Genomic DNA, 27,389 nt, shown 5'->3' with positions numbered 1-27,389 from the left:
TAGCAAACCCGTGTGGGGCGGTGCCGGGGCAGGGGTGGGGCAGCCGTGGCCGGGCAGGAGGGAGGGCAGGGGCTGTGACCCAGCAGGACAGAGATCAGGAGCTGTGTCCCACCCAGGACAGAGAGCAGGGGCTGTGTCCCACTCAGAGATCAGGGGCTGTGTCCCACCAGGGGCTGTGTCCCACCAGGAGCTGTGTCCCACTCAGGACAGAGAGCAGGGGCTGTGTCTCACCAGGAGCTGTGACCCACCAGGACAGAGATCAGGGGCTGTGTCCCACCAGGAGCAGTGACCCACTCAGGACCCCACAGAAGCTCTTGTGCTGATCTCCCCCTGCACACCCTCCTGTACCCTCCTGCCCATGGCCTTCCTCACTTGGGCTTCTGCCATTAATTAAAAAAAAAAAAAAACAACCATTAATTAAAACCAACCCACTCAAACATTTATTTCTTCCTGGTTTATTTTCTCTTCCCTTGTTCAGATTCCCCAGCAGCTCCTTGGCTTAAAAACACACCTCCCCAGGAGGATGGATCTGGTTTATCATGGACATGCTCAGGAGCTGTCCTGGCAATAGAGCTCAGCTCAAAATAATTTGCAGACACAGATAAAAAGCACAAACGCATCCACTTTGCCCAAACGTTTGCAGTTTATTTTAAACAAGCACATTAATTTACAATTTAGTACAAAACAGTCACTTTTCCTTCCAAGAGAGGAATGAGACAATAAAAATCCAACCCAACCAGAACAGACTTGAAGATGTCAAGTTATTGACTTCAAATAAATAGAACATTTAAATTACTGAAATGGTATTGTCACTATTTTCAACACCTCATGTGCAACACCACACCTGGGACCTTTGTTCTGCGCAGGAACAGCAGGGTGGATGCACTGCTGGAAACAGAAAATTAGGAATTCTCACAAATCACTTCATCAGGTTTCTTTAGCACTTGCAGCTTTTGTCTCTCCTGGCACATTCTACTAATTTTATTTTAATATTTCCTATTTGAAAACATCCTGAGAGCAAAGAAATGATGAATTACAAAGGGCCAAGGGAGCTCCCCAGCACAGCACAATTCCCACAGGGAAGTGGCACTGCAGGACAACACACCACACAAATAAACACTCCAAGGTTGAGGATGTGGGGTTGGAGACAATTTTTAAACCAGAAACACTTTCCTGGCAGCACCCATCCCCCAGCACAGACTGTATTGGTACAGAGACATAAAATGGTAAAATTTGTCATTACAAAGACAGAAAACAAACCCAAGATTTACTCAAGTGAATTCAAAATCAAGAAAATCTTCCCAGATGAGGACACTGAAGTGAAGGCCTTGGCTGATTCACTGGCAAGAGCTGGAGCACCAACATGGACAAGCAATATCCTAATTTCATTAATTTCATACTTTCATACTCTGAAGAGACAAAAAAAGCCACTGAAGTTTGAGTATTGGCTCATTTTGTTGTGTTTGCAGCAGGGTCACAGCAATGTGGAAGTTCAACTTTATTCCAAACTCTATTCCTCCCAAACTTTATTCCAAACCCGCACTTGCTGGTTTTTAATGGCAAAATCATCCCTACAAACCCCCAAGGCCTTTTGCTTTCATGTGCTGACAAAAATGAGCAGAATGAGTCACAGCTTATGAAACCAGGTGTGTGTACTGGAATTCTAAACCACCAATGGCTGAATTTCAACTTGAGAATGTGCAACACTGACAGCAGGAAATAACTGGCCCAGTTTTCCAGATCCAACATTGCTGTGCTGGGTTAGGTTTTCCTGGTGTTTGGGTTTTCTTTTAAAGCTCAGGGTCCTTGCTGGGGGGCTGAGAATACCCCAAGGTTCCCTGATTTTCCAAAGTCAGTGTGGAATCTCCAGGTTTTCCTCTGAATGAGATCCCTGGGATCTCTCACTGGGCTCCAGCCCAAACCAAGGGCCCTGATGAGCCTGGAGCCCCTTCCCCACGGGCTCAGCATCACCTCTGTGCTCACAGGGTGTCTGAGTGTTGGAGATTTTTTCAGAGATGGCCTAGAAGGCAGCTGTGAGGAGCAGGTTCTCACAGCCTGTTTCTGTGAACAGCAGAGGTTCTCAGGTTATTTTTAATTACAGGTAAAAGTGACAAACATGAAGGCCTTGAGAGCCTTGCACATCAGAGTTCTCAGGCAGCTTTCTCATAACAAGTGGATGTTCTATCTTTGGCTGTTTTGGGAAAGCAAGAATAATTTTGAGAACCCAAATCTTGGTATTGGAAACATAAGGAGGAGTTGGTGTATAATCTCTGACCTATTGTGAGCTCAGATTTTGCAATATGCATGAACTTGATTAACACTGTTATAAAAAGTGCCTGATTGATCAATAAAGTGGAGTTGATGGCTGACCAATGCAAGGTGGGTCGTCTCCCCTCCAACTTCAATATCTGAGTACCCAAACCCAGCTGCTCTAAGGATGGGAGTCGTAAATTCCTAAAGAGGAAAGAACCAGGATGGTTCCTCCTGCCAGAACTCTGGAATTCTGAGGGTCCTCAGCACACAAACTCAGCCCCTCTGCAGGACTGACAGGGTCATGGGAACTGAGATTTCTTCCTCTGACACATTCACAGCAGCCCCAGGTGTTTCTGTGATAAACTTCAGCTACAAGGGACAGGGAATCTTTGTCATTCCAGCTGGATGCTGCAGAGACACATCAGAAATAGTCAATTTTGTGAACAGCCAATGTTTGATTATGAGAAAATAACCCTCTGGGGTTTCTGTGCTTTTTTGTTGCCAGGCTTCGAACTTTCTATGCTGGGGGTTCAGAGGGAAATCAGAGGAGGACACAGCAGTGGTACAAATGCAGGGAATTGGCCAGGGACCCCTTAGTCCTTCTCGTGTAACAGAGGAGCCAGCAAACATTCAATTAAATTAAAAAGTTGCAAATGTAGAATTGAAAGGAAAAGCCTTTTTATATAACATAATTAATCTGGAGAACTCACTGCCACGAGAAAACATTGAGGCCAAAACCTATTAGGATTAACTAAAGATTAGGTAATGGATAACCAGAACATGCTCAATTACATTGGATAGGATTATAAACTTCACTATCCAGGACGTGAATTATCCCCCCCAGCCAGGATCACAGCAACTCCTACTCCCAAGGATGATTTTGTAATGTTTCCATGATTTCTTCTCACTGCTGCTCCAAGTACCCCACACTGAGCTCTAGAGGGAACTGGACATCCCAGAACAGGGCAGCTCTGGGTGGAAATACCAAGGGAAGTGTTAATTGCTCTCCTGTGATGGAGAAATTCATCAGAACAAACTCAGTATTTGTAGATTTTCCAATCTGTTTTGCCACAAACCTTGCTGTCCCTCACTAAAAACATTGTTTTCCTTTCCTAGAGTTCATCAGGATTGGTTCCCACCTGGAAAACACCATAATTACTTAGCAATCAGAATCAGACTGCTAATTGTGCCCCAAAACTCTCATCCTAGTGATGGCACACACATATCCTTGGCTGGAATGCACCAGAGAATGGATGAATGATTTGAACATGAAACGCTTCCTACTTTAAATATGTAAATAGTATTTCAGAAAGTCACAGAGCTTTAGAATTGATTTAATCAGAAGAGAACTCGTTGTTTCCTGAAAATAATCATCAGAATTCCTGCTTCTCCCAGTGAGGCTCAAGGTACCACCCAGAGGAACTGCTCAGCACTCGGGAGGCGAAATCAGCTCTGGATGGAATTAAAACAAAACACAACACCTGACTTGAAAATACACAGAACAATATCCAATTTCCTTCTCCAGCAGGCACAGTGGATTGCATAATGCAATGTTTACTCTGGAAATGAGTAAAGGATGTTGGTGGGAAGTCATGGAAAAACCTCAACTGCCGAATGCGACGCTCCCGTGCGAGGACATGGACGCGGCCCTGGGCAAAGCCTGGGGATCTCCAGGCCAGCTCCACACCTGGGAAATGCCTCAGGAAGAAAAGGGGTGTGATCCAAGGAATACTGCATATAAAATCCCTGATCATCAATATTAAAGCTGTGTCTGGGACCCAAGAGCCACGAACAGCGCGAGCTCCTACACCGAGGAGCGGTGAGACTTCACTTTCCAGCGCTTGGACCTCACCCGGAAAAAAAAGTACATGATCATCAGAAACAAGGATGATGCCACATAGAGGATGACACACAGACTCATGTCTAGGTTGGAAAATCCAATCCCTAGGAAGGACACAGCCTGCCTGGTGCCTTTGAGGCTCACGGATGCAGCTGCGCCTTTGCCGCTACCTTGGACAGCTCCAGGATTCCCCGCTGCCTTCTCCGAGCCCTTGGAGCCTGAATCTCCTGGGTTCTCCTTCTCCTGGAGCTGCTTTTCTCCATTTCCCCCCGGGTTCTTCTGCAGGGTTTTGTCTTTCAGCTCCCTCGTGTCTCCCTGCTCGCTGTCACTGGGCTCAGCCTGGCTCTGGGTGTATTGATAGAGGAGATTCTCGCTGCTGTAGTGGGACTTGAGGAATTGCAGGACTTGCTCCTCATTCCAGCTGTGCAGCCCTTTGATTTCTTCATGGCATGCAGGACAAATGTCTGGAGTTGGCCACTGAACTTTGGGGAATTTTGGATCTTCAGTCAAGTCACCTAATGGGGAGGGGAAAAACAGAAATGGAAAGAAGTCAGGAGGGATGAAGAAGGAAAGCTGCACCCTCAGCCCAGGGAGTGCTTTCCACTTCCAGTGAGGTTGGAATAAAAAGCCACAGCACAATAACTGAATTAAACAAAGACAATCACAAATTTGGAACTTTTCCCATCAATTCTGACCCAAAACATTTCAAAATACAAACACTAACTCACAATTATTTCCCTTTTCTCACAGTAAAAGCTGCAGCATTTCAATCCCAAGCCCAAATCCTGCAATTGCTGCTTTTAGAAGGCAGAAACTCTCAACAGTCTGGGCCCTGCAGGGTTAACCTGAATTATGGTGCAAAACAAACTGCTCTTTTCACTCCTTAATCCCTGTTTTCTGCCTGGTTTGCAAGAGCAGCTCCAAGGCCAGACACTCAGATATTTTCATGTTTCTGTGTTGTGAACCTTTCCATCCCAAGCCTGCTTTTCCACAGCTCTGCATCATTACCAGAACAAATATCAGTATTTTAAAAGCCATCTTCATGTTTAAGATGGATTTTTCAGCTAAAAACCAAGTCTTTACATATGTAACACTGTCTTGAATCAGATCTGATTTTAACATTTCAGATGCTCACAGCTCTGGCCACGTTTCTGAGCTGAACGCTGCAGCTGGTCTCACACTTTGCTCTAAAAAACAATATTTTAAAATGGGAATGGAGATAATTTTTAGACAAAAATCTCCAGCTGATAAAACTCATAATTTACTAACCTGATTAGTACACTAGCATTTTAAATATTTTAGAAATAATAATTTTGCATTTTATTCTCATTTTATTATTTGTATTCTTTTTTAAAAGCAGGAAACTTCCCCATGATTTTGGGTAAAATAGGGATTCAAAAGACATTTAAAAATATTTGTCTCCTTGATATTTATAATTGGCTTTTTTTATCTTAAAGATCACTCAGCAATCAATTTGTTACAATAAAAAAATACAGAAATAAAATGTGTTACAGCAAGGTTACAAACAGAAAGCTCCCTGTACTTTGTGTTTTCCTGCCAAAAAGGGACACGCTGTAAATCCTGTGCATTCCACAGGAACAGGGAATAATTCAATAGGGCAGAGCCATATCCAGGCACCTCCTGACCCCCACCCCAAGGTGTTTCCATTGACCAAACATCAATTCTCACTCAGCACCACAAATACAGATGCAGCTTTTAAGGGTGAAAATACATCACTGTCCCACAGAGAAATTTTAGCAAACTGAAAAAGCATAATTTAACATTATTATTTATTCCAGTGTGTTTATAGTTCTTACTAAAAGGGTATTTTAGCTGGCTGCTGCATCACCTAAATCAATATCCATGTGAGTTTTCCAATACCTTAATGTTCTAAATAAGTGCATTGCTCCACCACTTGGCAACTCCAAGTCCACAGGAGTTGCCTGTTATAGGAACCAAAATCAGAGGATGTTTTTATTTCATCTCTTATTATTTACCTTTTTTCTGCTCAGAGAAAGGAGGCAAACTGTTTGTACTCACAGCAGTATTTAATTCTTCATAAATCTTGGGAATGCAGCAGGAGCATAATATGAACACAATGTAGCATATTGAAATTGTAACTAATGCTGCATTACCCAGATCCATAACAGCAGACAGGGATTTAGTGCAAAGAGAAACCAATTTTCTTTAGTGCTTTAGTTACTTGATACCTCCATAACAGAATGGATTATACACAACCAGTATTTTAACAGCACTTCCAACTGAAAACACAGGGATCTGGAGGGGGCACAGGTTTGCTTTATACAGTAATTTTATTTTATTCAGCTGCTGATCTGCCAAGAATTGAGGCTCCAAGCCTTTTGTTCAATTGCCAGCATTTTCCAAACCAAACCAAAGGCTGGTTTTAACCCTAAACTGGTACAGAAAGAAATGCAATTATTTTTTTATCCACTGCTAAGCAGCTGAATTGCTCCTTTGATTTGGAAAAAGCCTCACCAAGCAACAGGTGGAATCTCAGAAGAAAGCAGTTTTGAAAATGCTGTTTTTCCTCCTCAGCAGTTCCTCTCCCCTACCTGCCAGCCTGTTGTTGACCACGTTGTGCTTCTCCCAGAGCCACAGAACTGCCTGGTCCAAGCTTTTCACAGAATCCATGGATTCTCTGGCCATCTCCTCAAAGTGCTGAGCACAAGCCTTGCAGCCAAAGAAGTGCTGGATGTATCTCCTCATCACCTGCAGCACAATCTGGGGGTTGTCCTCCAGGCCTGCAAGACAAGGGACAGAAACAGCTCCAGCAGCAGGGAAGTGAAGGATGTCGGATCTCAAGATCTCAGTCCTGAGGTGCTGAGCCTCCGAGACCACCTTGGGGGGCTCGGGAGTCCTGGAATGTTGCCAGAAGTGTCTGGTGGCTGGACTTTGATCCTACACAGGAGACGACAAGGATGAGGGCTTCACCGGGGTGAATGGTGAAGGGATTAGTTAATTAGAGAGTGAGACACAGGGTTTAGGATTTCTGTACAGGGGGGTTTAGAGAAGTAAGATGGAGGAATTGGGGTGTGTCCTGTCCTTCTTCTTCTTCCTCTTCTCCTCCATCTTCTTTGGCCACGGTGGCACCTTTGGATTGGTTATTACTGAGAGTGCACCGAGTTATAAGAATAGATGGTATTGGGGAAAAATGATATATATTGTACACGTAACAATGGGTATAAAGATAGGTGGCTGTCCAGAGGGCAGCACAGTGTGCTCATGGCTGGCTGCTGAGCAGAGCTCTGTCGGGCTGAAAGAAAATCTTTTAGATAAACAATTAATAAACATAAAAACCGAAAGAAGAACTGAAGCCTCTTCTCGTCCTTCGATACGCGGGCTGCCCCAAGGCTGCCCCGGGCCTTTCCAGGCCCTTCAAACAGCCGAAAACCGGACAAAGGGGGGAGAAGGAAAGGAAAATTTGCTCCATTCTTGTTCCACAGAATTGACACCTGAGCTGAAATAAATCACTTTTGCTATTTAAAGTGGCTATTTAAACACCTACACACATTCAGTATGTACACCCTGAGCACCACAACCAAATAAAAGTCAAGTGGTCTCCACAGCAAAAATTCTCCTTTCAGAGTATCTTAAGATCTCAAAGGAAAACTAAACTTAGTTAATGAAAACCAGACATTAATTTTATCAGAGAACACTGTGAAATTGCTAAAATATACAAAATTCACACTTTCTGTATGCCACAACTCCTGTGGAATTGGAGATTTTCTCCAAGCTCTTGCCCAGTATGTACATTTAATATAAATGTTTATATTATGCATTCAGCTCCATATTCATGGCCAGGCAATGAAGTTATGGTGACTTTGCTCCTGAAAAATCAAGAGTCAAAGCCCCTCTGTGAGTCCTGCACAAGGGCTGTTTGTTACTCAATTCTGAGGAATCAGAGAGCTCCACAATCTCATTAGAATTATTAATTCCATGGCTTTTTTGGCAGGCTCTGAATGCACAGAGCAGCTGCTGAGCAACACTTGGGAGAATAAATCAGGAATTCCTGCTAAAACAAACACAAACACGTGGTTCTTTTTAAAACATTCACATTTCCACACTAAAGGTAATGCAAAAAATAATGAATTCAGCAGGAAGACGAGGCCTGCACAGGTTGGGAACTTTGTGGCCTTTCTTGTGTCAGCAGGTAGCTCCTCACATCTCTGAGTGCCTTGAAAATCTGATATAATTTGTTGAAATCCTAATGGTTTCATCTCTGTCACACAGAATTTCTGATTCATGCTTAATTGCCCCAGTAAATTATGTCAAAATGTATTTAAAAATGTCCTGTGTGTTACCACGAGCACACACTTGTCAAATTAAACACATTTTATGGTGCAGATTGATCAAATTACAGACTCCTGCTGCTGAACACCACCAGTAATTTACTATTGCTTTGTTTTCTTGGGAAAAAAATCAACAAAACTGCTCAAATTATCAGAGCACTCATCTGCTATAGATATGGGAAATACATAAAGATTATCATCAACAGCTTTATTTAGAACAACAACAGGATATTCTTAAACACAAAAAGAGATTCTTCTTTAAAGCCCAAAAGAAATCCTAAAAAAAACCCTGATTTCTCCTCAGCCATTCAATATCTGTGATTGAACAGACCTGTATAAATAAAAGCTATGAGATTAAAGCAGATTAAATTACTGCATTAAAAGAAAGGCTGGAAAATTATTTTGGAAGTTAAAACGAATTTCAGGCAGAACAGTTTTACCATTTATGTTGAAATATGTATTTAGGAAAAACAATAAACACAATCAGAAAATTATCTCTGTAGAGAAACGAGATTCATACACAAATTGAATTTCATCTGTTCTCCTGAGTAATGGTACACCCTTGAAAATTAATTTTGTGGGGAAATTCAGCACTAGATTTAAAAATGCTAGATAATTTATTATAAAATCCACAAGCCTGTCTTATTCACACCAAGCCATCTTGTTACCTAAAACCACATTTCTTGCAATGAAGGGAGCTCAGGAAATGATTTCCACAATGATTTTACACCCCCTTGGCTGTGAGCAGCTCTGTCCTGAGCTCCCTCCTGCTACTCCAGGTTCAGATTTCCCCACTCAGCATTAAAATGTCTCAACCAGAACCCAATAAAATGATTTTATCCAGAAAGGCACAGGAGTTCACCCAGAGTGCCAGGCCCTCGAGCAGAGGGGACGATCAGGACAAACCCATCTGCTTCAGAAAGCAAACAATTGCAAAATGGCTCATTTTGGTTGTTTTTCTTTTATCAGCCCCCCCAGATGAATCTTCTATTAACATCTGCCATGTATCATTGTGTAATCCTCCTTTTCTCTTCCCTCCCAAACTACTGCAATTCAGGGTAACCCTAATCTTTAAAGTGGACAAGAAGCATAAAACCCTACCTGTGGTGGGAAGGATTAGGGAGTACATCATGCTTTTTAGTAGATGGGATTTAAACAAGCAATAAGGAGAGGAAAACCTCCCAAGACATAATCCCACAGTCTCAGACTGACCCAATTCTTTCACCATAAGAAGTGATCATCACATATCTGGCCCGATTTACAGCCAGGGTTAACTATGCCAAAGAGTTCTCAGGTCCTACAATGTATTTTTAACTTCAGGCTCATGCCTGCAAAATAAAATTTGAGGGGCAGATTTGTGTTGTTAAATATTAAGGATTAATAGATTTAATCAGAACACTTTGGGACTAAAAAGGGGAAATTTAAGTTATGCAGGATCCTGCTGGACAGCTCAAAATCACCCAGCACAAACCTCTCAAACTCACTGCACTACATTGAAGAAATTCAATCTACTGCCCCATGAAAAACAAACAAAACCAGAACAGAACAGAATAACAACAGAATGATTTGCTATCAAAAAAAGCCTGTTCTGCAGGACAATTATTCAGATTTGAAGGATTTTCACTCTGATGCAAATAATGCTGGACAAATGTATGGATCTAAAATGTGAAATAATAAAATCCTTTTTAACATACAATCGACAACTGGCAAATTGAACATTTCTGAGTTTTATGATGTCCATGTAGAATTCCTATATTCCTTAGAAAAGACATTCAAAAGGCTTTAAATGAAAAATAAATAGAACTGTAAACAAACAAAGCACTGTCCTGGCAAAAATAAAACCCAAATTTCAGCATTAGTGATTCTATTCTCATTGGGTGAGGAGAACAGATTTTATAAACAGGAATCATCACCAGAATATTAACACTCAGCTTCACAAGATGCTGCAAGTCTAAAAATGAGCAATTTTACAGAGTGCTGGCAAAGTAGTAAATCACTGCAGGGATTAATGACAGGTACACTCAGCTGGAAAAAAACTAAACCAAAAAGTTGCAACATGCTGTATTTAATAAATAACATTACAGAAGGATCAGCTAATGGCTGAACATCTTTTATAGCTACTGAACTGGATGGCAAAACCTCATTTTCCTCAAATTTCATTCTCAGTGCAACCTTCGTTAATCTGAATCATTTTCATCCCTTTTCAGGGAGCTCAATATTTTTTTTTGCTTGAAATTCTCTTTTTCATTTTTTTTTTTCCCTTTTTTTGTGTTATTACTCCCAGCTTTAGGGCCACATTTAGCACATTCCAAACCTTCCTACTGCAGCCAAGCTCTGACCCCTGCTGGTGCAGCCTGTAAATCCAGTGAGGATTTACACACCAAGGAATATTTGCTGCTCACCTGTGTTCAGCAAAGCTTTTGGCCTCAGTGCAGCCTGGACAGTGAGGGTGTGGAACAGCTTCCAGAGGGAGCAGCTGTAGCCCCTCAGCTCTGCTCTGCTGCCCTGGCAGCCAACCCACTGCACTTTCCTGGGCAGAAATATCCCAGAAATCTGCAAAAAAAAAAAAAAAAAGAGATTTATTTAAGGTGTGTGCTGCTCTGGGGCATAAATGTACTGAGTGTGGTACCATGGAGGTGATCCAGGGTAAAGAACAAGAAATGACTTTGTGCACTTGTTAATCAGTTCATGCTTCAGGCAAACAAAAATCCTCATGTGTCAGACACTCTGAAGCATCATCATGAGACTCATCCCTTTGGGACAAGATACAAATTGTTAATCATTGACATCACACCTACTAAAATCAGTCTGACAGAGCACACAGAGTAGTTTAACCTGTGAAGATTTTTGTTTTTGTGTGTTGTGTTTTTTAAAAATTCTTGTACACTGACAGAACTCCCCTGGGCACATCCAAAATTCCCTATTACTGCACAAAGTTTACATGATTTACAGTGTAAAGCCTTAACTGGCTGTAAAATTCCATATTATTTCTTCTTGGGACAAACCCACTCCTTATTCATTGCACCTGAAACTCAGTGCAAGATTTTAATTTCTGAGACTTTTCCTAAAATGCACAGGAGGCTTTCAAATTTCAGACAGAAATAGGGAAGAAATTGTGAAGTTCTGTGCAAAGACAACCCTGTGACAGAGCTTTGCCAAAGTGGGACGAGATTCCAGCAGGGAAATGAGAGAGTATTTGGGGGAACTCTTCAGGAATAATGAACATTTCAGTGGGAAAATTTCCCATCACTTAAACTCTGACCTTCAAGAGAATCCTGCTGACAGCAGGCACAGTGAATCAGAAACATCCTCTGGGATTCTTGCATCCCTGGGGATGACATTAGGGAACAAGTATTGCTTGCTCACTATAAAACCCAGCCAGGATTGGATGTTTCAATTCTCCCATTTCAATTTCTTTATGTGGATGTGGGTTGGTTGTTTGTTTTTGTTTTTCCTGCTAACGATTTCACTTTATTTTCATTTTAACCTTCTTATAACTCCATTATGAGTGGGGGAGCAGCAGTAAATGATGTCTTAGATTGATAGAGAATCTTATCCTGTCCTAATGCCCTGTTTGATGCTGGCACTGGGAACAGCTTACCCGCATTTTGTTGTTGACCAGATCCAGGATAGCATCATAAGGGATTTTGTCTAATGGAAGGCTCACCAGCCACTCCTGCAAGGTCTCCAACAACTTCACCACAGGCTGACGGCCAGGAAAAAGCTGAGAAAAATAAAAAAAAACAAAGAAGAAAACATTTTCAAGCACAAATCTCATTAGCAAGGAGGTTTTGGTTTTATCCAAGTGGTTTTGTTGTCTGTGAAATGCTTCATTTTGGTCTCTGATGAGCAAATTAATTGTTCTGCTTGCAGTAAAAAGCCATCTCACGCCAGCTTTTGCTTAGAAAATTCAGTAAGTTTTTTGTGCAAAATGTTAAATTTTTTAAAATTTTAATATTCTTAGCAGGCAGGAATGGTACAAAACAACTTGACATTATTTAGGATTTCACATTAAGGTAATTCAGTTCAGAATGTTGCTCAAAACAGAACAAAACACCTCAGTGAAGCAGAGAGGCTGAAATCCCTCTGATTTCTGGAGGATCAATCACAAAATTAGTTCTTTTAGTCAGATTTCTGTGAGTTTAGGAGTTGTTATCAAAAGAACATTTTCCTTTCCTGTGTAACAGTGATTTCCAAAGTGATCTGGAATGAGGAGTTCCTTAGCTCAGAACTCACAGAGCCACAGCCTGGCAGATGAGTGTGAGGAACTGAAAATCAGTGGTAAGGCCATTATTTTACAGCAGAAATGCTATTTGGCTTTGATGAGGGTTGGAATTATTACAGAATGAAGTCAAGTATCTGCCATTCTTTAGGACCCTTCCAGAGGGAGCAGAATTTCAGTCATGAAAATTCCCCAGCAAGGGAATCAGAGATTTCTGTGCCTTTGGATTGACCATCACTATAAAGAGGAGAAGAATATAAAAAAAATTCTAACACCAACAGCTGAAAATATGAATGAGAGAAGTGAGAAAAGTGTTACATGACTGAAAAAAATGCAAATAAAGGACAGCAACCCCTGGTGGGACAGGCACCTAAAAGAGAACATTCCCCATTTATCACAACAGCCAGGGAATCAAATGACATCAGCTGGCCATGGGCAAGAGCAGGGGATGCTCTGGGGATAATATGATGGAAAGATTACCACACACTTTCTTAAAGAAATGAGGCCAGCTGCAGATTTCTGACCTCTGAGGGCTGCAGGGGGGAGCTGGCTGGGTAAGGAACTGTCTGATTCTCAGATAAACCCAGATATTTGGAAATGGTTCATATATGCATTATTATTAAGAGTTATTGATTCACTTGTTAAAAATAAAAACAGAGTAAAAATAAAGATGTATTGGTCATTTCAGGAAGCTGGCATTGTAAAGCAAAATGATTTTAATTTTTTTCAATTTATCACGCTATATTTTATGTGTTTTCTTTTCATGCAAATGTAACACATAAGCATTTTAAATTTTTAAATAATTATATTCAATAGCTCAGTTATTTTTGAATATCTATTTAATCAAAATCAGCACCTCAATTATATTCAAAATTCAGACAGAAGCTACTAAAATCTCTAAATAGAACAGCATTTGCCAAGTATGCATTAATGAAATTCAAAAGTCAAGAATGAAAAACAAAGGTTGGTTTAATCCCACTGAGCAACAATAGCCACTTATCCAGAAAATCTGATAAATGGACTATATTTACAGTGTTTGTTCAATATGCTGCAGACTACTTAAGCTTTATTTAATTTTGAGCCCCCTAAGGTGAAATTAAATTGCATTTGAACCCCGTAACTATGTCAGAACAGCAAACAATACCTCAAAAATAGCTTTTAAATAAACCCACCAGACTGTGTTTGAAGCTACTGAGGATGCACACACTCAGACATTCTGACAGACTTATGCCCCACAATAAATTTTCTGCTGGAGTCACTTCATCCCCACAAACAATCAGAGCCCAGAAGTGCCTACCTTGGCAGAGATGGTGACAAAGTCCTTGAAGGTTTTCAGCTCAGCTCCCTCGAGCGCCTTGTGCGTGGCCAGCTCCACCCGCAGCAGGAAATGCAATCCTGACTCAAGGTCAGCCATGTACAGCCTGGACCTGCAACACATCAATAACCCTGCAGCCCTTCCCTCACTCTCACCAGATAAAATAATGGCAGAAATGTCAGCTAAAATAATGGCAGAAATGTCATTAAAGCCCCCCCTGAGTGACTGCAGTCCTGCCCAGCCTCGGTGGCACAAGCAGAGTTTGGAAAATTGAGGCACAGCCACACATGAGAAAGTTGTTTTTTATATTTGACTGAACTTTTTTGTCTCCCTGACAGCTTTACCTTGTAATGAAATTACAGCCCTGGTGGAAGGAAATTACAGCTTCTCTGCTGGGCTGACCACAAACAGGAACAGGACATGCCCTGGACAACAGGGGATCCCACACAGGGCAGGGGTGCAAACAAGACTGGAAATGGAAAGGACTGAATGGAAATGGAAATGTTGGGAAGGGCTGAATTAGAAATCCTCTCCCAAATGCAGCAGTTTTACTGCAGGTCCTTCACCTCCCAGCTGAAACACAGCAGCTCTAAAGACAAGAGTTCTGACAGGCACCAGCAAACCATGTAAAGCAAATAAAACATTTTCCAAGTTCCAAATATCTTCATAACTACACCTGCTTTACAAAGTACAAATGCAGCAGGCACACAGCCCCAGCTTTCAATGCTTTTCAGGCAGTGTGAACAAACAGAAGTTCAGCAAATCCACACTTCTTGTAAAAGTTCAGCAGCACTGCTGTTGCTAAAAAATCAGAATTAAACAACAAACATTGAAAAAACTGGCTGCTCCCACCTCCTAAATAACATGCAGGAAAGCACTTATTAAAAGACAGAATCATCTATAATCATATATACTACAATTATAATTTAATTTAAGCCACAGACTTATTCTGAATTTATCTCCTTAATTAATAAAGTACTCACTGAAGTTCTAAAAACCAGCAAAATTCTGCTTCAAGTTTCTTAAATAAAGAGACATCCACATGAATGCAGGAGGTTCTCCAAAAGGATCCTATTTAGAAGATACTTGGAGTGGAGACTCATGCCAACAAGATTTTGCCTTGCTGGAAAGCAGCTCAATTTAACTAAGTTGTTTTGCAAACTGAATGTTCCACATAAAGTATTTTCTAATAGTCACTGAAAGAAGATGACACTAATAGTGTCCATGAAAGGAAAATAAGTATTATATTAAAGCACTCAGCCCCACATCTTTTCCATCTAAAGATGCTGAGGGATTATCTCTCTGCACAGGCTTTGCATCCTTCTCTCAAAGAGGGTAAGAGGGTGAAGATAAACCTCAGGGGATTTGGGGTGATAAACATCTTTTACAGTGACTTTAGTATTTTCTATTATACTTGCATTTGACAAGCCCTTTCCAGTGGGCACTGTTTCACTGCTGCACACACAGAATCTCCTACAGAAATGTTGCAGCTTGGTATTTTAACTCATAATTTAGATTATGAATTTTTTCAGGGACACTGCTCACTTCTTTCAGGTAGTGGGCAATAAGTCCTTGGTATTTTCAAGGCAATTGAATATTTCACAACACTTCTGGTAAAAAACATTCCTTCCAGAGCAGTGCAGACATTTGCTGCTAAACCCAAAATACCTCAGTAATTTCACCTGGGAATTGTTTGAAAAGCTGCTCACAGCTGAACTGAATGGAGTGAAATGAAGTAAAATATGGAACTGCTCTAGGATTTTATAATATATTATAGCACAGCTTCCCATGTGGCAGGAAAAAGCTGCAGGTAATTTTTAATAACCAGATTTATAAAAATCAAGGGCATCACTTACTTATCAAACTCTTTCCACACCTTGATTTCTGTGCTCTCTTTGTTTTCTGGAGCAGGCAGCTGCAGAGGCAGGAGGAGTTTTTTCCTTACACCTGGCAGTGACTTTAAATATGAAGAAAAGAAAGATCGTAGGGGCTTCAAACTGCAAATGGACAAAGAGGGATAATTGTAATCTCAGATTAAGTGAATGCTCAAAGCAAATAACTGTATTTATAAAATAAAATATTCACTTTGGTTTATGTTTTACAGTCCTAGTGCAGTATGACCTGTTTTGATACAAAGTGAAAAGAAATAATGTTCAATTTATGAATAACAAATCACGTGGATAAGGAGTGTGAAAATCTGTTCAAAATAAGAACAAATACTGTTCATCCAAATGTCAGTTCATGTTATACAAATGGGTTTTCTTAAGAATTTTGATGCTTCATTTATTTTTTCCACTTTTATTCCAAAGATTTTTTTTTTTAAATTTCAGAACTTCACAGTAATAAATTGAAGCTATAAATAGAAAACAGTGATAAGTTAAACCAGTATTAGGTCTTTTATTGATAATATAAAGAACACACAAGTTCAGGCAGTATAATGCATTGATGAGGTGTCAGGACATCAAATCCTGACATTTTTATAAGTTAAATGAACATCCCCATAACCCACTGACAGATAATTACTTACTTGTTAATTAATCCATGGCTGCCATTGGGCTGTATCAGGTAGCAAGAGGGGACTGAGGTGATCCCCAGCTTCTCCAGGAAAGGTTTATCAAAATCCAGGGCTCTCCTCACCACGATGTTTTCGTACTGGATCAGGTCTAAGATGACCTGGGAATGAGAGGATGCCATGAATTACACATTGTTCAAGGAATAGCCAATCTTGCAGGACAAGACACATAAACAGGAGAAGTGCATCATCCTTTAAGGGCATCATTGAGCTGTTTGCAGGAAGTGCAGCTGTGGCTGCTCTGTGCACACAAACAATTTCACTCAAAGAAGATTTACTCTTCTCTAGAAATTATTACTCCTATTTTCCTTTTTTAATTTTATTTTTTCTTGGTCTGTTCTGGTCTTTTCCTCTTTCCTTCCATCAGTGATGACACATGGCCTCCTTTTCTTCAGCAGTATGGGAAGGTTTGTCCATTTTGTCTTGTGTTGTAAACATGAAAACAATGCCATTTTCTGTTTCACTGAACTATTCCATAAAGCTCAAATACTACAAACACTAACAAACATTTTTTTTATCCTGCAAGCAGACTCCAATTTGTGTTAACCAAATGGCTCTGTCTTCCCCTCTAACTGCAGATAATAAAAACAATGTGATAAAAAGCTGAGGAACTTTATAACCTTCCCATTTCTTCAGTAATGCCCACTTGCACCACCAGAGCAGCTCCCAGAGAACAAATGGCTGGAATCAGCCTGATCCCAAAGTGATTCCCACTCCTGGCAGCACAACCTCCTCCACTCATGACACTGGGCCACCTCAGCATCAAATCTAACCACAAACATTTTGCAGACACTGGATGTTTCCACACAGATTATGCTTGGGTGATTATGCAAATTTTTTTCTTCATTTATCCTAGATCTTAGCAGGAAGAGAAAAATAACAGTTGTCTGAGCTAACAACAGGCTCATTAGGTGGAGAAATGATAGAAAATCAAATATTTTATTGGGAAGCAAAGCCTAAAGACTTCCACTTCCTCTGTGTTTCTGAACTGGGTAAATAATTTTATGCTAGCATCTTAATTTCCCCAAATTTATATGTGAAGAAAGGGAACTGGAGAGTTTAGATTATTACAAACAGTTGTCCAGAAAAATGAGTACTAAAAATGCTTCTCTAGTAGTAACAAAACAATAATGTTATTTAGATTATTACAAACAGTTGTCCAGAAAAATGAGTACTAAAAATGGTTCTCTAGTAGTAACAAAACAATAATGTAATCTGGCAATATTTTTGTTGTGATCTTTCAAATTCTTGAAAGAAAATTGTGCTGAGAACGAAACTGATAAATTAATCTTCTACTAAAATAAGAACATGACATCCCATTATTTTGTAAGCAAGTTCCTCTGTGTGAGTGAACAGCCCAGCCCTATAAAATCCCTGGGTTTAGTGATCCTCCAAACATGTGTGCCCTGCTTTAGTGCTGCACTCAGGGAGTTGTTTTTTGGCTAAAAAAGCTCAAATCCAGCTGGTTCCTGGTGACATCCATGCACAGCCACTCTGTCCCTCACAGGTCCCACGTTACCTCTCGGCCCACGTAGGAGCTGTTGCTCTCAAACACAATGGCTGTGTAATGGTGGCTGCTCTTGTCAAAAAGAGATGGGAGATCACTGGACCTTTGAGGAAAAGAAAAGCAATTTAGCACAGAATGCAATACACCCACTGTTACCATGGAATTTTCTTTTACAATCTCACAGCACAACTGGTATTAAAAAAAAAAAAAAAAAAACAAACTTTAAAAATATTTTTAATCTTCTACAGTTTATTTAATAAACTGAGTGAACAGAGAGCAGCTACATTTGATACCAAGGAACTTACAACACTGGATCCAGTGGTGGGCAAGCAGGAGGCCTCAGCTCCTGGGAATGGTTCTGCAGGAAGTCAATCATCATCTGACGAAGGGTCTGCAGCTCTCGATCTCCTCCTGCTGAGAACAGTTCCAAAAAATCACACACAACCCTTCAGAAAACTGGGGAAAAATTACTCACGTGAAGGTTTGTTGTGCATGCTTTTCTGGGTCAGGTTTTTGCTTTAAATTCAGACTTAAAACTCAGCATATTATTTGGATGAAGAAAAGGATTTGGTTGTAGGATTTCATTTTAATGAAATGAGAACAGTTCCAAAAAATCACACACAGCCCTTCAGAAAACTGGGGAAAAATGACTCACAGGAAGGTTTGTTGTGCATGCCTTTCTGGGTCAGGTTTTTGCTTTAAATTCAGACTTAAAACTCAGCATATCATTTGGATGAAGAAAAGGACTTGGTTGTAGGATTTCATTTTTAATGTTGCTGTGGGATCATATTTAAAAGCTGTCATCCCATCCTAAAAATATGAAAACCTCAAGACTTTTCCAAATGTATCCATCTGCCTGCTTTGCTGATTTTCTCTTCAAACAATGTTTGATTCTCAATGTGAACATTTTCACAGCAGTTGCTGTGGGCAACTTCAGCAGGATAATAACCACAAATTAAAACCTGCCAAAGTGTATCATTCCTACCAAATGGAGAGGCCACAAAGCCATGGAACAAGAGGAGGAAATAACTGAAGTGTGAGAATATTTTATTTGCTTTAAAAGAACAGGAAAAAAAAAGCAGAAAATAAATGCCCAAGAGGTAAAACTAAGTTTCCCTTGTACAGGAAGGGTTAATGGTGCAGGTGGTCTCTCCTCTGACCTCTGGCCTTTTAAATGTTCATCCATGGAAAAGGACAACATCACTTTTGTCCCACACAAACCACCTCAAGCTGTGATCCTGACAAACCCTGGGCTAAGCCTATTTTCAGGGAGTCACCATCTGAATAGGGGCTCTCCCAGTGCAACTCAGGATGCCTGGAAAAGGGCTGAGGGATCAAAAGTCAGCATTGAGCAAATTGGATCTCGTGCTGATGAGGAGGGTGGTGGGAAAAAAGGGATTAAAAAAATTAACAAGGCATTTGTGGAAATGAAGAGCTACATTAAAAAAAAATAGGAAATGTAATTCCTAAGTTTCTTGGAGAAATGTTTTCCCTGCCTAAAATTCTGATTGACACTTCCTAGAATACTTGGAATACTCTGTTTAAAGGGCTATTTAATGTCCACCCCACCCCTGCCCAAAGGAACTGACAGGATTTTGCTTGTTGTGTGACACAGCTCTGGCTGACAGGAAAACTTCTCTGGGAATTTCTCACAGTAAAATGTTCTCACCTTGGTAATTTTCTCCAGTTGTGAATTGCTTTGTAAATGCTTTGAAGTACTGTGTGGGAGAAAAGAAAAGTCACTGTATCAGACAAAAAAGCCCAGTTTAGGAATACAAATGGCTTTAAAGAATTTTTACTTTTACAGCTGTAACTACAAAACATTTTTATTTATCTGCTCAGGAGAGTTTCCCTCTTAGCCTGTAAGTTCCAAAGAGCTGCTTCTCACCTATTTGAGGGCAAGAGGAAAAATCCCTTCATGCATAATTCAATGGTGTGCATTGATCCTGCACTGCAAACTTTAACCCAAACACAAATGAACTGATCACCAAATCTCTGCTACCAACTGTGTGTGCACGTGGAACACTATTCACATTTTCCAACTCCCTCCAGTGGTTAAACAGGAGATCTAAGGGAGCTTGGCTGCCTTCTGCTACAAAAAAAATAACATGGAAAAGATTCAGTGTTTAATAAAGAGGATATCACAATTTACACCTAAAACTTTGGAGAGTAAAAGAAAAAAATTGGTTTTACTATTAAGATAAAAAAATCACAGATCCTACATTGAAATGTCTCCTGTTCCCTCTCCTGTCATCACAAACAGTTTATTCAACTCTCTCCATCCACCCCATTCTGCTCATACTTAATAATGTGATTAATACAGACTAGAAGGTAAAAATTGTATAAAAAAGAACAATGGCAGATGTTGGCTAATGTGGCATCCTCTTTAAAAGGCAGTTTAAGCATTTTATTATGAAAAATATTATGAAACTAATCACAAAAACAGTGAAGGATCTATCAAGGGTAAATTTTTAATTGGTCATGCAATCAGCTGTTTTCACAAGGCAATTTCAATGTGCCCCCTTTACTTCCACACACCAAAACTAAAAACATTATTAATAATCCTGTAACAGCTGAATTTGGAAAATATTTATACAAATGTTTATTATCTAATAAATGTATTGAAATTAGAATTAGGGGTTATATAGCTGTGATAGCATGATACTTTACAGAATGATATCTTCTTTCAATAAGAATTTTTCAGATTCAGAACTGAATTGCTGCTCAAAACAGCTGCATCAGCTCTTGCATTCAGCAAAAACCCCTCAAATCAATCTTTTATCAACTCTACAGTTTTCTCAGCAAAGCAAAACTCCAGCTACAGAACAACGAGTTACCCAGTTGAATTAGCAGACAACATGCAGGATTGCCCAAGGCAGGATGTTCTGCACTTACCCTCAGGGTTGGGTAGTAGCGAATCCCATATTCCTTGCACGTCTCATAATTCCCTTCTTCCCCACAGTCCAGCACTCCAACTCGAATTGCAGATTCCCAGTCTGCAAACAAAGATATCTTTCAATTTTCAGCAGCAGTGACCACGGATCCCAGCTGATGAATTACCTTGCTTCCCATGGAAACCAGCAGCAGGACTCAGAGATTCCAGGGACATAAAAATCCAGCCCTGGGTTGATTCTCATTTGCCATTCATCTCCATCCCCCGGTGTAACACAATCTACTGATTTTTAAAATAACTAAAACCTCCCTGTTTTTCTTGGCTGCATCAGTGTTTTCCATGCACCTGAACCAGAGGAATCCCAGCACACAACGCAGCAGTTCCAGGGGTGATGAAATCAGGGCCAATCCAGCACTTGCAAGGAGCTGGATTGAATTCCTCAGCTTTTTCCCATTAGCTGTGCTCACAAAATAGAGCATGCAGAATGTGTATAACTGAATAAAATTCATCCAACAGTTACTCATCCACATGGCTGTCAATTACAAACCCATAAATTTGATGCACCTTGTATTAGAGCTTTTTTAACAAGCTGCTTTTTCTCCAACTTTCAGTTTTCTGAGAGGGCTCAGAATTACACACAACCCCAGCTCATGCAGTGTGTGCTGAAACCTGCATTTATCTGGCAGTACTGTTCAGAAATACATTAGTTATACCCCCCAAAATACCTGAGTTTTAAGCAGAGTGTTCAATAGTTGAGTTTGAGCATCACTCTGACTGTCCTTTCCTTTATAGCAATAACCACGAGAGTTCAAGGATTTCCATAAATATGCTTATATAACTTCAATAAAAGCTTTCAACTAACTTACAGCTTTTTCCTTCTCTTTTTGCTGGGAATTTATCTTTTTGAGCCAGCCTCTGCTGCAGCAATCACTTCAAGGAAGAACCACTCCAAGAGAATCCTTGGACAGCTGCTTTTTGAAGCAAAGTTAAATCAAACCAGCCGTGGGCAGAATTTGAAGGTTCCCCACAATTCCCAATAAAACTTAAAAAGCACTAAAATTAAACCTGCTTTTACAGCAAAGAGCATGAAAACTTCATCAAGTTCAAGAGCTGATGGGCAGTTCTGGTCTGTGAAATTCAGCTTGACCTTTCCTTGTGTTTGGAGGAGGCCAGGGCAGCTGATGGAGAGGTTTGTGCTGAACGTGCCAAGAGCTGAGCGGGCACCAGGAGAGCAGATGGGCACCCATTCACAGCAGCACAAAGCAACACAACAGCCCATTTCATCAAATAAAATGCAAAACACAAAAGCAAAGTTTGGCTTCTGGTTATCTCCTCCATTCAACTTTCACCACTCCTCCTCTTTTTTCCACCTGTCTGGATCCTCCTCCTGGCCATGAATGGGAGCTCTCTGAACTCAATGCAAATAACCCCACACAACAAAGCAGCCCCACCCCAGCCAAACACCCGGGTTAAAGAGCACCAGCTGGGATGTGCTGCTTAACATTCCTGCTGCTGGAAACGGAGCTTCTGCTTTCCAAGGGGTGCCAGAGCTGCTGGAGTGCACAGCTGACACCCTGGAGTTACTGCTGGCTTTTTACAAAACGCTGATTAATTGGAAATTAGCATTGGTGGGTTTGAAATACTGACTCACAAGCAAAGGGAAAGAGGCAGATGAGGGATGCATTAACCAGCACAATCTCTGTTCATGCTAAACAAGCTCCAGGGAATGTCAGGGCTGTGTTGGACAAACTGAAATCCTGCAGGAGGGTCAAACCTCCCACGTGAGGAATGGCACAAAGCATTGACCAGAGAATTGCAAGGAATTCACTTCCTTCCCATAAACCTGGCTGTTTTCCATCAGGAAGTTTCAGTCAGGGGGGTAAAATGCTGATCACAGGCACCTCTCTCTCACAGCTACTTGAGACTTGCCTGTTTTGACACTTGGCTGCTTCCTGAACAAGGTGACTGCAGCTCCCCGCCAAATGTGTTCAAAGAACAGATTCTAGCAGGAAATTTTTATTATGGATTTGAAACAAAACCTAAATTTGGACAGTTACTCCAAATTCTGAGGATTGGAGAACTGAGAATTGATTCTGTGTACAATTCACAGGTTGTCCTATGTGTGAATTCCAAGGGTTTGTCACTACACATAATTCCAGCCTGTATATATCATCTTAATCATCTTTTAGACAGAAAAAGGATAATTAACTCTAATGGCCACTTTGGCCGCTGCTGTAATAAAATGAAATGTGTGATTAGGAAAGCAGCAGCACTGACTGAGCTTAAAGCCTGTTCTGAGAGGGAGTATCAAAATAAAAACATAAATTACACAAAAGCAAGCACTGATCCTATTTTTCAGGAGGATTATGTTCTGCTGTGAAGTCTGCAATGGTAGTATTGCCAAGATTTAACAAATGAGAAACAAAATTAAAATTAGGTCTATTAGCACAGGCCTTTTTTGGACAAAGCTGTTGCACCAATTTAATTGGATTTTGTTTGGACACCAAATCAGCAAACATAACCCCAGTGATCTAGGAGTTCTGCATCCTCAAGGAAATCCTTTAATATCCTAGCAGATGAGTAAATATCTTTGAGAAAGAAATGCTGAGACAGATTAAGTGGAAAAAATGTTTTGGGTTTGGTTTCTTTGATGAAGCTACCAATGAAAAGTGTGACTGTTCTCAGTCTCCTAAAATCCATTCATCCAACTTAAAAATGGAAATATTTGGCTGACAAACAACACCAAAAGCCAACAGCATTTGCTGGTTGTGCCAATGTCCACAAGCATTCAAAATCCACTTTGTAAATGAAAGTTTTCATAAAAGCTCAATGGATTAAAGGAGAGAGGCCTTTAACTGATTTTAGTGATACAAGTGTATAACAGCATCTGCAGTTACCACGTCTGCTGGTGAGGAAGAAAATGTGTATTTTAGGAAGTCTTTACAAGTTACAAAGGCTTCACACTGCTGTAATCCTACCTAAATCCCTGTCTTATTTTGACCCAAGTTCTGGCCAGTTTGGGCTCTTCATGCTCTCCACTGCTGTGCTCAAAGACCTGCTTGTTACTTCAAAGAAGGAGAAGATCTAATATTATTTTGGCCACGAGGAGATTAAAGCAGGAGAGAAAATGTTACATAAACTTATGCAAATTAAACAGAAGAAAGTTACTGGTTTATAAACAAACCCTTCATGCAAGTAAGGAGCATCTGAAGTGCTCTGAAAACCATGACAGTTCTGTGTTTCTCTGCTTTTGAGTCTTTGCTCACCAATCACAATTCCTCAGTGTGTGATACACCTATTTTAGGGTGGGTTTCCATTTCCAGAGATCTAAGTGCACACCTACATTTCCTGTGAGCTGTTAATGCTTTTCAGAGTGTCACAGAATGGCCAGAGCTCTTCAGTTCCTCTCAAAGTGAAACCACGAGCACATTAAAAACTGCTAAATCCAGCCTGGAAACATCTCCTGGGTGAAATGTGAATTAAGAGTAGTTTAAAAGCCTTTTACACTGCTATATTAAGCATAACATTTCCTACAAATCTGATCTCAGCAGAAGTACTGAACTTTAATTGATACCTCAGGGGCCTGTTTGTTTCCTTACATCTACAAATAGAATAAAACTCTTCAGCACTTGCCAAAAAAACTGAGCAGGCTAAGAGACAGCAAGGCAGCTCCCTGAGCATAAACTCTAGATGCCACCATTACATTTAAAGTCACTAATTGATAAATCTGAAACCCTGGTTCTCACTTTGCTTGATTTTTGTATTATTTTCTGGTGGTACTTTTCCCCCTTTGAGCCCATCCACACCACACTGAATTTGCAAGATATAAATCAATGTGTGCACAGCCTCTCCAGTACCACAGTATTTTTTGCTTATCCTCTGAAACAAGCTGCTCTCTTGATAAAACATTTAAAAGATAAACATCATGCCTTCAAGAGCTCTGTGTAAACAAACCTCAGGTTCACAGGGACACTTGCATGCAAACCACACTGCTGTGTGTGTGCAAGGTAATGGTTTATGCTGGATTCTTTTAAAACCTTTAATTTGGAGGTGTGCTTCCACCATGTACCCCTGGCTCTGACCCATGTGCTATTTTGGCTGTGTGGCAGCACCTGAGCAGGGGATGAAGGTGATGCTCACACACCAGAGCAGGGGATGAAGGTGATGCTCACACACCAGAGCAGGGGATGAAGGTGATGCTCACACACCAGAGCAGGGGATGAGGTGATGCTCACACAGCAGGGCAGGGGATGAAGGTGATGCTCACACAGCAGAGCAGGGGATGAGGATGCTGCTCACACACCAGAGCACCTACAGAGCAGGGGATGAGGCGATGCTCACACAGCAGAGCAGGGAATGAGGCGATGCTCACACACCCCGGGCACACGTGCCGTGGCCCGCCGGTGACACAGTGACCGAGGCCCCGCGGTCCCCCAGCCCAGCGCCCCCCGGGGCACCGCCAGGCACCGCCGCGGCCCTGCACCCTTCGGAGGCCGCGAAGGGCCGCGGGCCAGCGGCCGGGCCGGCGGGGCCGTGTGTGGTGACCCGCTCCGAGCCTCACCTTTGACGTCCCCCGCCAGCGCTCGCCAGGTGGGCGCGAAGGCGATGCAGTGGCCGCAGGACGAGCTGTAGAACTGCACCACCCAGGCGGCCGAGGAGTTGAGCAGCGCCGGCCGCACGGAGCCGGCCGTCAGCACGGTCAGCGGGTCGTGCCCGGGCCGGTACAGGCGCGCCGTGGCGGCGGCCGCCAGCAGCACCGGGAGCAGCAGCGGGAGCGGCACCGGGAGCGGCACCGGGAGCGGGAGCAGCGCCCGCCGGCCCCCGCCCGCCGCCGCCATGTTGGGACGCGCGGAGAGGGGCGGGGCGGGGCCGCGCCATAGCAACGCGCCGGCCATGGCGGCGCGGCCTGAGGGCAGCGCGGTCTGAGGGCAGGGCAGTCTGTCCCCCGTCCCTGAGGGGAGCGGCGAGTGTCCCGTGTTCCCTGGAGGAGCCGGGATTGTCCGTGTTCCTGAGGGGACCCACAGGAATCCCGTGTCCCCTGAGAGGATTGGGAACTGTCCCGTGTCCCCTGAGAGGAGCGGGGATTGTCCGTGCTCCTGACGGGACTTCAGGGAAGCAGGGACCGCCCGGTGTCCCTTAGGGCAGCAAGGACTCTCCGCGTCCCCTGAGCGCTGCAAAATACGGAATATATATATATATATGTATGTATTTTATTAAAAAAGAATGTTCTTTGGTGTTTGATTCAATCCGTGAAACAGCCACCGACAAGCTCCAAGTGTTAGGGAAGCGCTCGTCACCGGTGCCACGCACAGGAGCAGGTTGGAGGTTTGGAGCCTCCCTGACCGGAGGTGCTCCAGAGCCGTCGGGACACGATCCTGGCTCTGGGATAACCCTGCTGGGCCAGGAGCTCGCACTGTCCGACCCACTGCGGTCCTCTCCTGTCTTACCCATTCTGTGAGATCTCTCGGTGGCCGAATTCATGTGATAATTTATATAGAAAGAGAAGTTTGAACTTCATGAGTTTTCTCGCTGAGCAGAGATGAAAGCAGGGCAGCCTTTGGGTCGAGAGCTCTTTTATCCCTAAGCACTTCTCTCGGCAGGGAAGAGCCCCTCTCCTCCGACTGAAGCTCTGATAAAAGGCTGTGTGTAGGTGGTTTGAGAGAAGCTCTGTCCTTTCCATAAATTCAGGATGAGCACTAGTCACGGATTTTAGCACCTTTTCACTCTGGCCCAGTATGGAAGTCTCCTTTCATTTCTAAATACAGGCTCAAGAATTTTCATTACCTTAATGAGAAGCAGAAACCCAACAACATCCCCAGAGAAGGGTTTTAGAGGATTTAAAAACTCAGATAATGAAAGACTGAGGTCTCTGAAAAGTTAATTCTTGCTTCGGTTGCTCACAAACACTTCTTTTAATCCTTGAAGAACAAGGAGGGAACAAAGGGGTTTAAATTCTTACTTCAGGTCCATCAGGGGAGTTCAGGGTTAGAACTTAATCACTGTGGCCAACAACCCACAAAGAGTACATGAGTAAAATTCTGCTACTTTTGCTTTTTCCTGACCCTTTATTTTATTTTACCATTAAATCTAAAATGGTTCAAACACATATCTTTTGGTCCATATCCACAGCTTCAACCTAAATGGTTTCTTATATCACAGCCCAGCTTTAGGGTTTTCTCTATTTTTTTTCTGGGTACAACAAGCAACAAAATAGATGGTTACAATAGCAGAGCTACAACAGCTTCCAAGAATTGAAAAACCTTGTAGCAGCTGCTAATTAGGATTTTAAAAATCTGCAGTGCCTAAGATATTTTAGGGCACATTTTATTTAGAAGAATTGTTAAATGTATGAAGATGAAAGAGATGGATTACAGGAGAATTAAATGTAGGGTTTAACTGAGAAATAATCATTTTCTATGAAAGATAATGACTCCTCTTGAGGCTAGTATCAAGATTTATTGACCCAGGAGGTTAATA

The 27,389-nt window shown here is 41.8% G+C and overlaps 1 protein-coding gene across 2 annotated transcripts; it reads right to left on the bottom strand.

The window, feature by feature from the left end:
* Positions 1 to 621: 621 nt before the first annotated feature.
* QSOX2 (quiescin sulfhydryl oxidase 2) lies at positions 622 to 25,787 on the bottom strand. 2 transcript variants are annotated; one of them, XM_074556032.1, is made up of 12 exons: positions 25,474 to 25,787; positions 20,915 to 21,015; positions 19,689 to 19,737; positions 18,325 to 18,433; positions 18,032 to 18,122; positions 16,468 to 16,613; positions 15,797 to 15,937; positions 13,923 to 14,052; positions 12,005 to 12,127; positions 10,806 to 10,956; positions 6,667 to 6,855; positions 622 to 4,608 (listed from the first exon to the last, which is right to left on the bottom strand). In XM_074556032.1, the coding sequence occupies exons 1-12, from the start codon at positions 25,748 to 25,750 to the stop codon at positions 4,058 to 4,060; spliced, it is 2,058 nt and encodes a 685-aa protein (XP_074412133.1). In that variant the 5' UTR covers positions 25,751 to 25,787; the 3' UTR covers positions 622 to 4,057. The 2 variants fall into 2 exon arrangements, with proteins under 2 accessions (XP_074412133.1, XP_074412134.1); XM_074556033.1 differs by having other exon boundaries at positions 18,325 to 18,430.
* Positions 25,788 to 27,389: the final 1,602 nt, after the last annotated feature.

The sequence above is a fragment of the Zonotrichia albicollis genome, chromosome 21 (assembly GCF_047830755.1).
Source record: "Zonotrichia albicollis isolate bZonAlb1 chromosome 21, bZonAlb1.hap1, whole genome shotgun sequence".
Lineage (NCBI taxonomy): Eukaryota > Metazoa > Chordata > Aves > Passeriformes > Passerellidae > Zonotrichia > Zonotrichia albicollis.
The sequence above is the reverse complement of the archived record's forward strand: the minus strand, read 5'-3'. Positions and strand labels throughout refer to the sequence as shown.

Bases quoted from the DNA above. Each gene is read 5' to 3' on its own strand.
- QSOX2 (XM_074556032.1), bottom strand. From the start codon at position 25,750: ATGGCGGCGGCGGGCGGGGGCCGGCGGGCGCTGCTCCCGCTCCCGGTG. The intron at 18,123-18,324 runs GTAAGTTCCTTG...TTTTCCTCAAAG, and splicing joins CCACCACTGGATCCAGTGTT to GTCCAGTGATCTCCCATCTC. The intron at 10,957-12,004 runs GTAAGCTGTTCC...TTTTTTTTGCAG, and splicing joins TGGTCAACAACAAAATGCGG to ATTTCTGGGATATTTCTGCC.